At 30.3% G+C, this 17,429-nt stretch overlaps 1 protein-coding gene across 1 annotated transcript; it reads right to left on the bottom strand.

Annotated features, from left to right (window-relative positions):
- Positions 1–1,634: 1,634 nt before the first annotated feature.
- LOC116139403 lies at positions 1,635–2,543 on the bottom strand. The gene is made up of 2 exons (XM_031425081.1): positions 2,319–2,543; positions 1,635–2,222 (listed from the first exon to the last, which is right to left on the bottom strand). The coding sequence occupies exons 1-2, from the start codon at positions 2,541–2,543 to the stop codon at positions 1,635–1,637; spliced, it is 813 nt and encodes a 270-aa protein (XP_031280941.1).
- Between the last annotated feature and the right edge of the window lie 14,886 nt (positions 2,544–17,429).

Genomic DNA, 17,429 nt, shown 5'->3' with positions numbered 1-17,429 from the left:
AATAGGCCATGAGTTTTGAGCTGCCAATGCAATCACCAATCTGATTGTGTCATGCTTTGCAATAGGAGCAAACACTTCTTTGTAATCAACACCAAATTTTTGTTTATAGCCCTTGGCCACCAAGCGCGCCTTGTACTTGTCAACTTCTCCATTCTCCTTCAACTTTGTTTTGTAAACCCACTTGACACCTATAGTCTTGTGCCCTTTAGGAAGTTCAGTCAGCTCCCATGTGTTGTTCTTTTCAATGGCAATAATTTCATCATCCATTGCCTTCTTTCATTTCGATTCTTTGACGGATCTTCAAAAATTGTAGGATCACAATCTGAAAATAGAGCAAAATGAGTAAATGGATCCTTAGATTGATCAATCCCAATTACCTCATAATCTTGCATCCATACTGGCCTCTTTCTAACACGCTGGGAACACGAACTTGCTGCTGCATCAACATGTTCATCAGATTCTACTACTAGTGGTGAAGTTTCAGCTGAAGTTGGAGCTTCATTTGGTGAAATTTCAGGTACATAAATTGCAGGAATTTGTTGTTGTAAGGGTTGCTGCCTTTCTTCTTCATTTTCACCATCAAAATCAGCTTGTATTTGTTGTTTGGTAGTGTTTTCATCCCATTTCCAGAATCTTTCTTCATAAAAAATTACGTCACGACTAATGACAATATTCTTGATGATAAGATTGTACAATTTGTATGCTTTTGACATCTCACTAACACCAAGAAAAATGCATTTTTCTCCCTTGTCATCAAGCTTTTTCTTCTTTTGATCTGGAATATGAGCATATGGTATGCAACCAAAGATTCTGAAGTGGTTGACACCTGGTTTGCGTCCATTCCATGCCTCTTTAGGTGTCATGTTTTGAACATCTAGAGTGGGACTTCTATTCAAAATGTGAATGCTCCAGATGACTGCTTCAGGCCAAAAACTTCTTGGGATATGACCTTTTGACAGAATAGTCCGCACCATGTTTAGAATTGTACGGTTCTTCCTCTCTGAAATGCCATTTTGCTCTGGCGAATATGCTGCGGTAAGTTGCTTTTGAATACCATGGTTCTCACAAAAATTTACAAGTTCGTGTGAGGTGTATTCTCCACCACGATCGCTACGAAAAATCTTAATAGATTTGCCTGCTTCTTTTTCGACCAGCATCTTAAAGCTTTTGAAAGTTGAAAAAGCTTCAGATTTCTCCTGCAAAAAATAAACCCAAGTTTTCCAACTATAATCATCAATGAGTGTTATAAAGTAACGTTTACCACCATTCGATGTTGGATTAATGGGTCCGCTTATATCAGAGTGAACTAGCTCCAACACCTTCTTCACTTTCCATGATTTTCCTTTAGGAAAATGATCTCGATGATGTTTACCAACAACACATTCTTCACAAATTTGAGAAGGAGTCTGAATTTGTGGAAGTCTAGTCACTATGTTCTTCTGTTGTAGTGTCTTTAGACCACCAAAATTCAGATGTCCATAGCGAAAATGCCACAACCATCCCTCATCCATCAATTTTGCAGAGAAACAATTCTGAGTAGTGTTGTCTAGATACAGTGGGAACATTCGATTTGTAGTCATGTTGACTTGAGCAATTAAGTCTAATTTCTCATCTTGGATGCGACAAACTCCATCTTAAATAAAAATCTCGTATCTCTTCTCTTGAAGCTGACCAGCACTAAGCAAGTTGGTTTTTAAATTTGGAACAAAAAAGACATTAGAAATAATCTGATCATATTTTTCTTTGGAGTGAATTCGTACACTTCCTTTGCCTATGATAGAAACTTTAGAGTTGTCGCCAAAAGTTACAGCGTTGCAAAATGTTTCATCCAAGTCTGAGAGCGCTGACTTGTCCCCACACATATGATTGCTGTAGCCAATATCTATATACCACAAGTTTTGGTGGGTGCCTTGATTCGCATGACACGCCATCAAGAGGGAAACAACTTCTTCTTTCTCTGCAAAATTAGATCTTTCTCCACATTGCTTATTCAAATTAGTTCGACACTCAAACTTATAATGGTCATACCTATGACATCGAAAACACTCAACTTTCGACTTGTTTACAGAATTCGATTTATAGCCATTTGAGTAGTTGTTGTCATGGCTTTTCCATTTCCCTTTTGAATCAGTAGCATGATCATTTTTGTCCTTCCATTTACCTCTACTAGGACTTGAACCTTTGGGATGTATTGCAGCTTGTAAGCCTTGTTCGTCCCTATCCTGCTAGACAATTTTCTGCTCATGGACAAGTAGGGAGCTTTGTCGCTCATCAATGGAGAGTGTGTCAATGTCATTTGATTCTTCAATCACACAAACAACATAGTTAAATTTTGCTGTCAGGAATCGAAGAATCTTTTTAACTATGGTGACATCCTCGAGCTTTTCTCCATTAATTTGCCTCTTGTTCGTGATTGTCATCGTCCTCGAAATGTATTCTGAAACTGATTCACCTGTCTTCATTCGGAGAGCTTCAAATTCAGCACGAAGTGCTTGAAGGTGAACTCGCTTTGCTCTTTCTGTCCCCATAAATTTCTTCTTCATGGAGTCCCAAATATGCTTAGAGGTGTCCTTGCAAAGAATGGTTTCCAAGATTAAACGAATCAATCGCTTGAAAGAGATAGTTCTTTGCCTTGAGATCCTTCAACTTTTTCCCTTCCAAATTAGTTCTCTGCTGGACCATTAGTATGGTGCCTGCTACTGGTTCTGCTACTCCAACTTCAACAATATGCCAATACTCCTTTGATCTAAAAAAATTCTCCATTAGCATGCTCCAATAGTCATAGTGACCATCGAAACGTGGAATGGCTGGCTGCATAAAAGTTTCAGAGGCCATCGTTCTCTTCTACTGCTGCTGCTGCAAAAACAAGAAACTAGGTGAAATAGAAATGAAGCTGCTGCTGTTACAACTCTATCCCACACACTCTCTTTTTTGTTTTGTTTGGCACTCTCAACTTTACTTTTCTCACTCTCTTTCTCTCTACCAGGCTCTGATACCAATGTTACAAATAAAGAAGAGAAAAGGTAGTGTTTCTGCTAAAACAAGTAAAAGAGGACATGCTTTTAATAAAAACTAAAGAACAAAAGTAAATAGGAGAAAGTTATTGTCTCTATGTTTATTCAACAAAAGAACTGTCTTTATATAGGCTTATACATAACGAATAAAAGCAAGAAAATAGGCACTACACAACGTGGCAAAACTAACACCTACAGACTAGGTAAATGAAAAAAGCTAACTTGTTGAACACAACAAGTTCCCAAAAGACTAGGTCAACAAATAGCAAACAAACTCTTTTTCAACAAATTTGTATGTTTTGCACTTCTGGTAGAGGAGCTCTAGTTTCTGTAACAATGGCTTATCATTGTAGCCTCTCGACCAGAGCAACGCTTATTGCTCGAGCTAATAGTCCCTCAATTAGCTACATTCCTCCTGATCACTCCTAATGAAACTTTGTCTCAACAAAAAGATCGTAACTTCATTCAGCCAAGGTTCTTTGAAAGCAGCTTCAACGATTAATATGGATCCGATGGTTTGTTCCCCGGTAAAAGAATTTCGCGATATGTTCTTGTGCCAAGTGTAGGTTCTGCTTATTGTTGTTATATGTCAAGTACTGTCATGAAGCATCGGAGAACATTAAACCAATGGGTGATATGGCAGAGGTTTTGAAGGATACAACTATACAAGCGGTTGCCAACCAAGTCCCAACGGTGAATGAAGTTGTTGCTGTTGCTGCTGATTCTTTCTTACCTATCGTAGCATTGCAGCATTTTATTGATATAGTGCATAACTTCACCGACTTTAACTGGTAAGGAACTATTTGCATTTGTTTAGTTTATACTCGAATGAAATGCACGCTAAGACCATCTTCAACCACAAATATGAAATTAGAGTAACTTTCACAGCAAATTGGCGTGGTTTTCAGTGTATTTCACTATTACATCTTTAACCCATTGCACTAAATATTATACTAAAAAAAATATTTTTTTCTTTTTCTTTCTATTAATAATTAATAATTAACTTATTTCACTAATTATTTTTGTATATATTAATTAAATATTGGGAATGATATTTTTATTAAATAATAATAACTTTGAAAATTATACTAATTTAATAAAATTAAACATTTATTTAATCAAATAAGCATTACATTTAATATATATAAAAAATACATCTAATATAAAATGCCACTAAAAATAAAAACAACAACAATACAAAAGTAAAATTCCATATTGTTATTTTAATTTATGTTGTATTTTCTTTTAATTTTAGTGTTGTTAAATTAGTGTTAATTTATTTTGAGTTATTATAGTTTAATATTTGTATTGAATGAAGTTTTGTTTTTAATTTTTCATCATTTTTTTAATTATATAATTATTATGAATTTATTATTATAAATATTAATAAAATTAATTTAAATACAAATTAAAAAAATTAAATAAGAAAAATAAGGAAATAAAATATGTTTGTAGTTGATGAATAGTATCACACCAAATTGATGCGGATGAATAGTATTACACCAAATTTGGTGTGATACTATTTATTCACACCGTTTGGCGTGGCTTTTGGTGTTGGGTTTGAGCAAAATTTCCACACCATTTTAGTGTTTTACACCAAAATGGTGTTGGGTTGGAGATGCCTTAAGACCATCTCCAACCACAAACTTCAAATTGGTGCAACTTTCACACCAAATTAGTGTGATTTTTGGTGTATTTTACTATTGCATTCCAATCTATTGCACCAAATATTATACCGAAAAGAATATTTTTTAGTATATTTTCTTTCTGTTAATAATCAAAAATTAATTTATTTCACAAATTATTTTTGTATAAATCAATTAAATATTGGGAATGATATTTTTATTAAATAAAAATAACTTTGAAAATGATACTAATTTAATAAAATCAAACATTTATTTAATCAAATAAACATTACAATTAATATAAAAAAAAATACATCTAATATAAAATGCCAAAAAAAAAAAAAAAAACACAAAAGTAAAATTTCATAGTGATAGTAATTTAATTTTCCAAATTAGTATATTCTTCCCATAAATGATCAATTAATGCATTTTGAAGAGCATGTTGATTGTTGAGCCTCCGTATCTTTGATTTGTCTATGTCGAGAAAGAAAATTTTCAAAAATTATGAAAAAAAGAGTTCAACAACAAGGTTAAGGATCTCAAAATAGCTCTAGTTCTTTCGAATATTTTGATGACCTAGAGGATCCGTAACTAATCTATCGGAATACTAAATTGTTATTTTAGTTTATGTTTTATTTTCTTTTAATTTTAGTGTTTTTAAATTAGTATTAATTTATTTTGAGTTATTGTAGTTTAATATTTGTATTGAATGAAGTTTTGTTTTTAATTTTTCATCATTTTTTTAATTATATAATTATTATGAATTTATTATTATAAATATTAATCAAATTAGTATAAATACAAATTAAAAAAAATAAAGAACAAAAATAAGGAAATAAAATATGTTTTGTAATAGATGAATAGTATCACACCAAATTGGTGCAGATGAATAATATTACACTAAATTTGATGTGATACTATTCATTCACACTAATTTGGTGTGGTTTTTTGTGTTGGGTTAGAGCAAAATTTCCACACTATTTTGGTGTTTTACACCAAAATAATGTTGGGTTGGAGATGCCCTAAGAATGTTAATACTTTTTAAATAATTATTTAATGTATGACTTATGTTCTTGTGACCAATGATAATCTGAGCTAGTTTAATGTTCATGTGGAATATGTTGGATTTTGCTCCTTTAATAAAATAAATTTATAGCTAAAGAATATGCTGTTTGAAAATGCAATATGTCATATTTTCTTATTTAGTTTATAGTACTAGCAAGGTCTTTATGAGATGCCATGGATTTTTTTTCTCTCTCTTTTGTCTGTGTGTATCCATTATTAATTTTATCAGGTGGGCTTCCATAGTTGTGACTACTCTTTTGATTCGGAGTGCGACACTTCCGCTTTTTGTTCTTCAACTTAAAGCAATTACGAAACTGAAAGTTTGAAAATCAACTAGATATGGAAAAAATCAACTAGATATGGCTTTTCTAAACAATTAACTTAAATACGAAAGTGAAAGGGGGAGGCATAAACTAAAAGGCTCATCATACCTTTTTTCGACTTCAACCTTTGGGGATCTAGGTTTCCGTCTTATCTAGATAAAAAATGGATTATATTATGTTTTCATATTATTCGAACTCGATTCAATTTGTGAAAAAAGATCAGATTCAGAGAAAAAAATTTAAAATTAGAAACAAGAAGTAAATTTTATCAAAACAAAAATTAGACTCTTAAATAGTAAATAAAACGTTGCTCAAAAAAAAAAGAGAATTTTGATTCTGGACGTACTCGTTTTGTCTTTTATTCATTTGATATACGTTTTGAAAACTATGGAACTCTTTCTATCACCATTTTTTTTTTTTTTTTTTTTTTTTTTTTTTTTNTATATATATATAGAGAGAGAGAGAGAGAGAGAGAGAGAGAGAGAGAGAGAGAAAGAGAGAGAGTAAACCTATATACTTTAGGGGTTTTTTGTTATCTATATACTTAGGAGGTTTTAGAGTACTTTTACTTTGAGGAAAATACAACAAATCTAAAGGATTCTATTAGCAAACGGTGAAGAGAGGAGGCTTGAGCCCTTTGAGGGGAGGTTAGGGATAATCTTTTTAACTTGTGGGTGTCAGAATAAACTCAAATCTCAAGGGAGGTGGGGGTAATATGCCAATTGGTGACTTGGGGTTTGGTAAATAAGATTATTAATTATAAATTTTATCTGCATATTAAGTTTAACTTTAGAATTAAGCATCAAATAAAATCTAGACCGACATGCCTCCTTACCATACAACAAATTAATGCCAGGTTGCAGAATTGATTTAAAATTGACTTATGCAAAGTGAAAAGACTTCAATTAAATTTATTAACAGCTTTATGGTCAATGTTGTTAGGCTTCAACTTTGATCCTTTTTATTAATTATATTTATAATTAATAAATCCGAGTTCTAAACCATTTTTTATTAATAAATCGGAAAATGGCTAAGTTTTTCTTACTTGAGGCTTAAGAGCTTCCTGTCTAGGGTTTTTGGGTAGCCATAACTCTCTCCGGAGACAAGGTAATTGCAAACATTGAAAGGAGGAAGAAGATGAAATTAAGATGAAATTAAGAAATTTAAAAATAGATAAAAAAATTAATAACATCAATAGATTTAATTAAAAATTATATTTTACAGTCAATAGAAAGAATTGAAATCAATGATTTTTCATATATATTACTGGAAGATAATCATACTATCTTATATCTCGACTGTTGTTCCCATTAACTAATTGTAAATAACTTTTTATACTATGAAAAAAGCCTTATATATAAAATATTTATGTCTGGTCAATAAAATTACACTGCATTCAATTTGGTAAAGGGAAGATTCTCTGATTATTTTTTGAACTTTTTAAATAATTTATTTTAAAAAATAGCCTATTGTCCTTTAGGCTCAGGGTTGTTTATTTTACTTCTTTAGACCATATCAACCTATTGCACTAACAGTAATGCTATATTTACACCACTTTTTTATACTATTTTCATTACATCATGATGTGACATATGTCATAACTACACAAATTCTATTATAATATATAAAATTCAAAATTTATGTGGTTGTGGCATATGCCGCATCATAATGTAATAAAAATTGTGTAAAAGAGTGGTGTAAATATAGCATTACTCTTGCACTAATTTAATGCAAATTTTGGTGTAAAACACTATTCCATCTCCAATCCACTACATCAAATATTACACCAAAAATAATATTCCTTAGAATATTCATTTTTTTCTTTTATTGTAATAATCAACAATTAATCTATTTCATTTATTATTTTTGTATATATTAATTAAATATTGGGAATGATATTTTTATTAAATAATAATTATTTTGAAAATTATACTAATTTAATAAAATTAAGCATTTATTTAATCAAATAAACATTACATTTAATATAGAAAAATATTACATCTAATATAAAACGATACCAAAATAAAAAATAAAAAAACAACACAAAGGTAAAATTCCATATTGATAGCAATTTAATTTTTCGAATTAGTATGTTCTTCTCACAAATGATTAATTAATGCATTTCAAAGAGCATGGTGAGCCTCTATATCCTTGATTTGTTTATGTCGAGCAAGAAAATTTCGAAATCGAAGATTTGTGGCTAATTCAAAAAGATGTATTGTCTATTCAAACATTTTAGATTTATAGCTTATTTCAAAAGATATATTATTCATTCAAGCTCAAAAGATGTGTTGTCTATTCAAGTTTTTTAGATTTAATGTTTTTAAATTAGTGTTAATTTTTATTTTGAGTTATTGTAGTTTAATATTTGTATTGAATAAAGTTTTATTTTTAATTTTTCATCATTTTTTGAATTTTATCATTATTATTATAAATTATAATCAAATTAAATTAAATACAAATAATCAAATTTAGTGTGATTTTTGGTGTAAAATTTAGTATTCAAATTAACTTAACAAAATTAAAAAAAATTAAAAAAAAATTAATGGCGTGGTGCTTAGCGCTGGGTTGGAGCAACAACCCACGCGTGGCTTGGAGATGCCCTAGCACCAAATTAGCATGAAAAACTCCCCCAACCGCGCCAATTTTTGCACTAATTTGATGCCCATCTATGGTGCCATAACAAATTTGGTGTAGCACTGTTATGCACCAATTTGGCGTGGTACTGTTCAAACAGTAATTTTTTTTTTTTTTGGTTATTTGTATTTACGTTAATTTGATTATTATTTATATTAATATTTATAATAATTATGTAATCAACTTGCTTGAAACAATTGATCAAATTGATGCCGAAATAATAAGATGACTGAACAATCAAGGAACAATTGATACAAAAAACCATCACCGAATGTATTAAGTTTAGATACTGAATTGGATGAGCAACCACAAAAAGTTCTTAAACTTTCATTCAATAAAAATAATCATTAAAAAACTGCCCTATTACGGCTATAACAGCCTTTTTATAGTTTGCCCTAATCGAAAACCCAAGAAAAAGAACATTAAATAACTATTACAAAAGGTCCCAAAACATTCAAACAGTCTAAATACCCAAAAACTCTAGAAGTTTGCAAACACACCCCTGAAAAACATTAAAAAAGGCCTAAAAAACCATCCAAACGACTCCAAAAGGCTAAAAAATGACAAAACTTGTACTTTTCCACCAGCCTAACTTATTTGATCGTTTTGGAGTGCCACGCTCCTCACATTCTGACATCGTCGACACTATTTAGCACTGTCCACTATTCATCACTGTTTATATGACACTGTTCATTACTACATCACAAATGTTCATACAACAATTGCGAGACCAAATTGAAATTAACTCTTTCAAGGATATAACTAATTTAGTGGTTCTTAATTATTATTATTATTTTTTTTGTTATCATGTATTTTTAATTACTATATAAACACATTTTAATAGCATAGTTTTCATTAACTTTTATATATTTATTTTATTTTGATTTTCATAATTTGTAATAACATACTTATCATGCATGTAAACATATAAAATTAACTTCCAAAGAACATGTGTCAAAACACCAATAAAAACAAGCAATCTAACGCTTGTAACCATACAATGAAAAAAAACAAACAAATATATCGGTCTAACTTGTACATTCAGACATATTCAAAAATCAAATCCATTCAGCTTTCAGATAAAAAAACAAACAACACCTTAGTCCTAACGAATCCCAATTCTTTTTTTTTTTTTTTTATTAATGATGAGAAGGGTGAAAATACTTCTTTTAAAAAAAATTAAAAAAAATTATAAATATTTTTTCTTGAAAATTTTATAATATTATAAAACAATTTTAAACAATCCATAACTTTTTAATGTAGAAGTTGTCCCTTCGTTTATTTCCCTATTATTTCACTATCCTATCCTATTATCCTATTCAATGCTATCCAAATACAAGTTTATTTTAATATTCTCAATTCTTTTAAAAGTCTAATCATATTCTATTTAACTCAAAACATTAACAATTAGTACATTTCTCAATAAAAGTTTTAAAATTAACAAAAACACTCACACCCACCCAAGCCACTATCACCCGCCAATAGCCATCATCGTTATCGCTGTCATCGCCATCCGTCGGTGCCATAACGATGCACGACCAGCTGGATTTGGCTAAAAATAGACAAATCTATGGCTAGATCTGGTCGTTGACGATGGCCATATCTTGGCCTAAACGATGGCTAGATTTGTGGTCGTAGATCTAGTCGTTTCCGACCAGATTCACCATAGATTTGGTTGGAAATGGCTAGACCGGCGCTCGACTGGCTAGATCGAGTTGGTCATGCGCTATTTTGGCAGATTTTGGCCACCTTCCGATGGTGGTGGCTGGTTGCCAATAATATGTGAGGGTGGAGGTGTTTTTGTCAATTTATAAGTATTATTGTGGGGGGTGTTTAGTTAAATTAATAAACCTAGGGGTTTAAAAATAATCTAAATATTTTTCAGAAAATGCTATTAAAAAATGTATCAAAAGCTTCTCAGATACCAAACAGAGCCAGAATATTATAAGATATTCTATAAACTCAACATCTATAAGTTTTATAAATAAAATTTCCAAAAAAAAAAAAGGGTCCTTCTAAGTTTCTATTTTGATTTTGCTATCTCAATAATATTTAAAATGATCTTTCGATGAAAAAACCCTAATCTATATCCATAAGTTTTTTTTTTACTTTTTTTTTATATCATCACAAATAAAAAGAAAAAAAGAAATAGGTACAATTTGTGACCCCAACGACAATTTCATCTTCCTAAATCCTAATCTATAATTTAAACTTAAACTTTCAAAATAAAAGAATACAAATATAAAATGGATTAGTATTACTTGACAAATTGAAGGAAAAGGGGGCTTGCTAGTTTGAAGTGGATGAATTATTATGACTTAGAAGAAGAAAAAAAAAAAAAAAAAAAAAGTAGCAAAAGTGATGATGGAATTTATGATGAAGGTAACCAAATTCAATAATGTCACATAACAATTATACTCAACTATAGCATCTCTTGTTGTTAATCCACTTCGTAAGTTTTAAGCTTAACATACCTCTAGCGAATTGGAAAAGTCCCGTCCCTCCGATCACCGGCATCTCTCTCTCATCTTCGAAAACACTGGGTTCCTCCCAACACAGTTATAGTACTACCATTATACTTACCTTGAACGAAAGCAAAATTCATCGCCAATCAATATACTACTTCTTCTTTGACGTCGCAGCCATAAAACCCTTGTGCTCTCCCGATCAGTTTCGAGCTCAAGTTAGGACCTTCGGTTAGGGGATCATCATCATGTTCATCAAACCAAAAGCTGTGGTTGATGAATAATTAGAAACGGAGGCACAACTTGCATTGAAGAAGATTAGAGCCAGAAAGAGTGTCGTGCCAATAGAATCGAAATGACTAAGCTTCTCTTTCCGAGACCAAATCTTTTTTGTTTAGGGTTTTTGCAGAGCCATGGTGTTCGCTGGAGATTAAAATTATGGAGATTGAGAAGACGAAGATGATAGAAATGGGAAAAGAAAATTGGGAGAAATTTTGCCATGAAGAGAGTGTCACAGTGGATTAATTGATTATAATGGAAGTACCAGTTTGTTTGTGCTTATTTATAATATTAGTTTTGGTGGGCATATCTTAAAGTTTGGGTAACTTTATTATAAAATAATGATAATAATAATAATTCATTGTCAGTATACTTACCCACTCAACTTGTTCTAGATGTTTGCAATGTTACTGTAAAAAAATATTCCATTTAAAAATAATTATTTAGGAAGTGTTTATTTTAATTAGTATTTAGGAAGTCGGTGTGTGTTACGATCTTACATGAAAAGAAATATGTTTAATCTGGGTTTATAAAGGTGGATAAACAATTTTATTTAAAAAATTATTTAGTAAGTATTTTTCAAAAGCAATAATTTTTAATTAGCTTTGGAAGAAGGTGAAATGCTTCGATCCATATTGAAAAGAAATTAGTTGAGTTGTAAACTTATAAGGGTGAGTAGACAGTTTATTTAAAGTAGTTATTTAACTTATAAGGGTGGATAGATATATTATTTAAAAAATTGGCTCGTTTGGTTCATTAAAGTTTTTTAAGATAGTATTTTAGAAATAGTAAGTGAGTTATTTTTACAGAAAAATAATTATTAATATTTTAAAATTTAAATAAAGTAGAATTGAATTTTAAAAATAATAAACAAATACATTTTTGAGTTTTTAAGATAGGATAATGGAAAGATAGGGTAATAATAATAACCAAATGGGTTTTATATAGCATCCCTAACCTCCCCGCTAATTTTTTAATTTTTTCTTAAACCTTCCCTCTCCACTGTTTACTAACAAAATCTGTTAAAGTTTATTATATTTTTCTTAATACAGGGGGCAAAAGTGCCCGACCCAACCTAAAAATTTGGGTTGGATGGAGTTCTCAAACAAATCAAGTTAAAAAAATATATTATTTACCCCCTAATTCTACTAAATACAAAATAATAATAAATCAATTTACTTTTAATTTTTATGAAAAATAAAAATAAAGTAACACCTACAACTTCGGGGTTTTTTTGTTATCTATATACTTTAGGGGTTTTAGAAAATATATATTATTATTATACAATTACTTTTAATTTATAATATATATATATATATATATATTATATAATATATAGAGAGAGAGAGAGAGAGAGAGAGAGAGAGAGAGAGAGAAAAAGAGAGTAAAACCTATATACTTTAGGGTTTTTTTGTTATCTATATACTTAGAGGTTTTAGAGTACTTTTACTTTGAGGAAAATACAACAAATCTAAAGGATTCTATTAGCACACGGTGAAGAGGAGGCTTGAGCCCTTTGAGGGAGGTTAGGGATAATCTTTTTAACTTGTGGGTGTCAGAATAACCTCAAATCTCAAGGGAGGTGGGGGTAATATGCCAATTGGTGACTTGGGTTTTGGTAATAAGATTATTAATTATAATTTTATCTGCATATTAGTTTAACTTTAGAATTAAGCATCAATAAAATCTAGACCGACATGCCTCCTTACCATACAACAAATTAATGCCAGTTGCAGAATTGATTTAAAATTGACTTATGCAAGTGAAAGACTTCAATTAAATTTATTAACAGCTTTATGGTCAATGTTGTTAGGCTTCAACTTTGATCCTTTTTATTAATTATATTTATAATAATAAATCCGAGTTCTAAACCATTTTTATTATAAATCGGAAAATGGCTAAGTTTTTCTTACTTGAGGCTTAGAGCTTCCTGTCTAGGGTTTTGGGTAGCCATAACTCTCTCCGAGACAAGGTAATTGCAAACATTGAAAGGAGAAGGAGAAATTAAGATGAAATTAGAAATTTAAAAATAGATAAAAAAATTAATAACATCAAAGATTTAATTAAAAATTATATTTTACAGTCAATAGAAAGATTGAAATCAATGATTTTCATATATATTACTGGAGATAATCATACTATCTTATATCTCGACTGTTGTTTTCCCATTAACTAATTGTAAATAACTTTTATACTATGAAAAAAGCCTTATATATAAAATATTTATGTCTGGTCAATAAAATTACACTGCATTCATTTGGTAAAGGGAAGATTCTCTGATTATTTTTTGAACTTTTTAATAATTTATTTTAAAAAATAGCCTATTGTCCTTTAGGCTCGGGTTGTTTATTTTACTTCTTTAGACCATATCAACCTATTGCACTAACAGTAATGCTATATTTACACCACTTTTTTATACTATTTTCATTACATCATGATGTGACATATGTCATAACTACACAAATTCTATTATAATATATAAAATTCAAAATTTATGTGGTTGTGGCATATGCCGCATCATAATGTAAAAAAATGTGTAAAAGAGTGGTGTAAATATCATTACTCTTGCACTAATTTAATGCAATTTTGGTGTAAAACACTATTCCATCTCCAATCCACTACATCAAATATTACACCAAAAATAATATTCCTTAGAATATTCATTTTTTTTCTTTTATTGTAATAATCAACAATTAATCTATTTCATTATTATTTTTTTGTATATATTATTAAATATTGGGAATGATATTTTTTTAAATAATAATTATTTTGAAAATTCTAATTTAATAAAATTAAGCATTTATTTAATCAAATAAACATTACATTTAATATAGAAAAATATTACATCTAATATAAAACGATACCAATAAAAAAAAAACAACCACAAAGGTAAATTCCATATGGATAGCAATTTAATTTTTTTCGAATTAGTAGTCTTCTCACAAATGATTAATTAATGCATTTCAAAGAGCATGGTGAGCCTCTAATCCTTGATTTGTTTATGTCGAGCAAGAAAATTTCGAAATCGAAGATTTGTGGCTAATTCAAAAAGATGTATTGTCTATTCAAACATTTTAGATTATAGCTTATTTCAAAAGATATATTATTCATTCAAGCTCAAAAGATGTGTGGTCTATTCAAGTTTTTTAGATTTAATGTTTTTAAATTAGTGTTAATTTATTTTGAGTTATTGTAGTTTAATATTTGTATTGAATAAAGTTTTATTTTTAATTTTTCATCATTTTTTGAATTTTATCATATTATTATAAAGTTCTTTTTGTTGAATAAACACAGAGACAATTACTTTCTCCTATTCACTTTTGTCCTTTAGTTTTTTATTTAAAGCCTGTCCTCTTTTACTTGTTTCAGCAGAAACACTACTTTTTCTCTTCTTTATTTGTAACAGGTACTGCATTGAATAACTGATAGGGGAATGAAATTGCCCGAAGGGAGAAAGAGCTACTGTCAAATTAGTGTCGATAGAGTGATTATACATGAGTGAAGCCGCCTAAAGGGGGAAAGAGCTACCGTCAAATCAATATCGATTGAGTGAAAACCGCCTTGGACATCGACTCTTGAAAGGGGGTGCAATGTATTGATCCCACATTGAAATCTTATACCCACCAAGTGTTATACTTAAGCCTAGGAGCTTTACCATCTATCATGCTGATCTTTTGGATTAGACTCTCGCTTGAGCTTGAGTTCTAACAACCTATCTTCAAGATTGAGATGTTAATAGTTGTAAAACACTTTGGTGGTTTTATTCAAACAGGTTGCAATCTCAAAAGTATCTTGGAAGTGAAAGTAATCACATTTACTTGAATAATCATGAACAAACAGACGATTTAATTAATAGAAATTGATGAATTTGAGTTCAAATAACACCTAAATTATAAATTAACTTACAGCAATGGATATTGATGAAACCTGATCTACATTTCTCCCAACCTGCACATTCACACAGCTAATTAGTACTCAATTCCTTATCATGAAACGATACAAATCTGTTTGGTTGCTGAGAAACTAAGGGAAATTACAAGAAATTTGAATTCTTGATCGTGAGAAAATGATCCATATCTGTTTGGTTTCTAAGAAATTGAAGAAAAATATGAGGAATTTGAATTCCAGATGTTTCATTCGTTGATCTCGAATTCTGAATTGAAAATTCTAGATGAAACAGCAAAATGATTCTGGATTTTAATTTCTATAAGTTTCTCTTATTTTCTAAGCAATCAAACAGAGGGTAGGAAAATAAGCTTTGCGAATTCACAATTTTAAAACGCAATTCTTGATCACAAAACAATACATTTCTGTTCGGCTGCCGAGGAACTAAAGGAAAACAAGAGGAATTTGTATTCCAAATGTTTCATTCATTGATCTCGAATATTGAATTGAAAATTCTAGACGAAACAACAAAATGCATGCCTCTGGATATTAGTTTCTCTTTAGTTTCCTCTATTTTCTAAGCAACCGAACAGAGGATGAGAAAGTAAACTAGATCTAAATTTGCTCAACGATCAAACAGAAGGTGATAAACAAAAATGACTGATTGTTATTTTCACCTTGATTTTCTCTGCAACCAAACACACGATAAGAATGATTGGAGTTCCGAATCTCGCTGCTGAAACAATTGCAAAATAATAATAATAATAATAATAATAATAATAATTGTATAGAGGGGGCTGAAGAAAGTATAAAATTCAAAGTATTAAAATATTTCTACATAAAATTTAAACCTTTCTTCGGGGGATGGCCACCAAGCCCAGGGCAAATCTGCCACCCGAGAAAAATTTGTATGAGATAGTCTCATCATCTCACTCACCACCTTATTTAGTTGATGTGTCCAATAATACAAAGACATATATTGTTAATTTTCAAAACAACCTTTTATGATGGTGGTTATTTATGAATGATAATATGTAGCTATTTATAAATCATAGTGATGGATGGATGAAAGTGAAAATTCGATAAATATGTGAGGACATTTATCATGATATCATTAGATCGTCTCACCATGTCAACCAAGTTAAGTGATCATGAAACTGTCTATTGCAAGATACGTCAAAACTGATTGTTGTAGTGTCAATGGTATTATCAAACATGCATGTGTTCGTATCGTTGATTATGGTAATCATCCCACGACACTACTTCTCAGATTTTTGGGTTCATTTTTGCAATATTGTTACTCTTGACACTATCAAATTCATAAATTTATTCACTCATTGGGGTATAAATCACTTTTATGTATAATCATTTACCAGTTTGGAGTATTTATTTCTTTTCAAATATCTGAATCTTTAAGTCGGTTTTTTTTTTTTTCTCTCTTTTTAAAGGTTTTATAACATATATCCTTTTTAATTTATTTAATTTTGTAAAAGGTTTAATCTCATATGGAAGGCATTTGTTAATTTCTCAATTGTTTGTGGTTCATTTGATTTTCGATCAAATGTAAGGAGACAAAGTTGATATTAAGTCACACAAGTAAACTATTACAACCACAAGTAGGTTATGGATCATGATTGAGTGGATGAATTTATATGACTCGTAAGAAGAAAGGAAAAAAAAAAAAAAAAAAAGTTAAGCAATGATATGGAATGTTGATCGATGAAGGTAACCAAATTCAATAATAGCACATAACATTATACTCAACTATATCTTCTTGGTTATTCCCACTTCGTAAGTTTTTAAGCTTAACATACCCCTAGCGAATTGGAAAAGTCCCTGTCCCGTCCGATCACCGGCATCTCTCTCATCTTCGAAACACTGGTGTTCCTCCCAACACAGTATAGTACTAGACCATTATACTTACCTTGAACGAACAGCAAAATTCATCGCCATCAATAATACTACTTCTTCTTGTGACGTCCGCACCATAAAACCCTTGTGCTCTCCCGATCAGTTTCGAGCTCAAGTTAGGACCTTCGGTTAGGGGATCATCATCAATAGTTCATCAAACCAAAGCGTGGTTGATGAATAATTAGAAACCGGAGGCACAACTTGCATGAAGAAGGATTAGAGGCC

Source organism: Pistacia vera, unplaced genomic scaffold, assembly GCF_008641045.1.
Source record: "Pistacia vera cultivar Batoury unplaced genomic scaffold, PisVer_v2 Contig350, whole genome shotgun sequence".
NCBI classification, from domain to species: domain Eukaryota; kingdom Viridiplantae; phylum Streptophyta; class Magnoliopsida; order Sapindales; family Anacardiaceae; genus Pistacia; species Pistacia vera.
This window is presented reverse-complemented; position numbering and strand designations above follow the sequence as displayed.

What these genes read in the sequence shown, in the direction of transcription:
- LOC116139403 (XM_031425081.1), bottom strand. Translation starts at nt 2,543, where the DNA reads ATGAAGAAGAAATTTATGGGGACAGAAAGAGCAAAGCGAGTTCACCTT. An exon ending in CAGCAAAATTTAACTATGTT is followed by an intron (nt 2,223 to 2,318) that starts GTTTGTGTGATT and finishes ATTGTCTAGCAG; the next exon opens with GATAGGGACGAACAAGGCTT.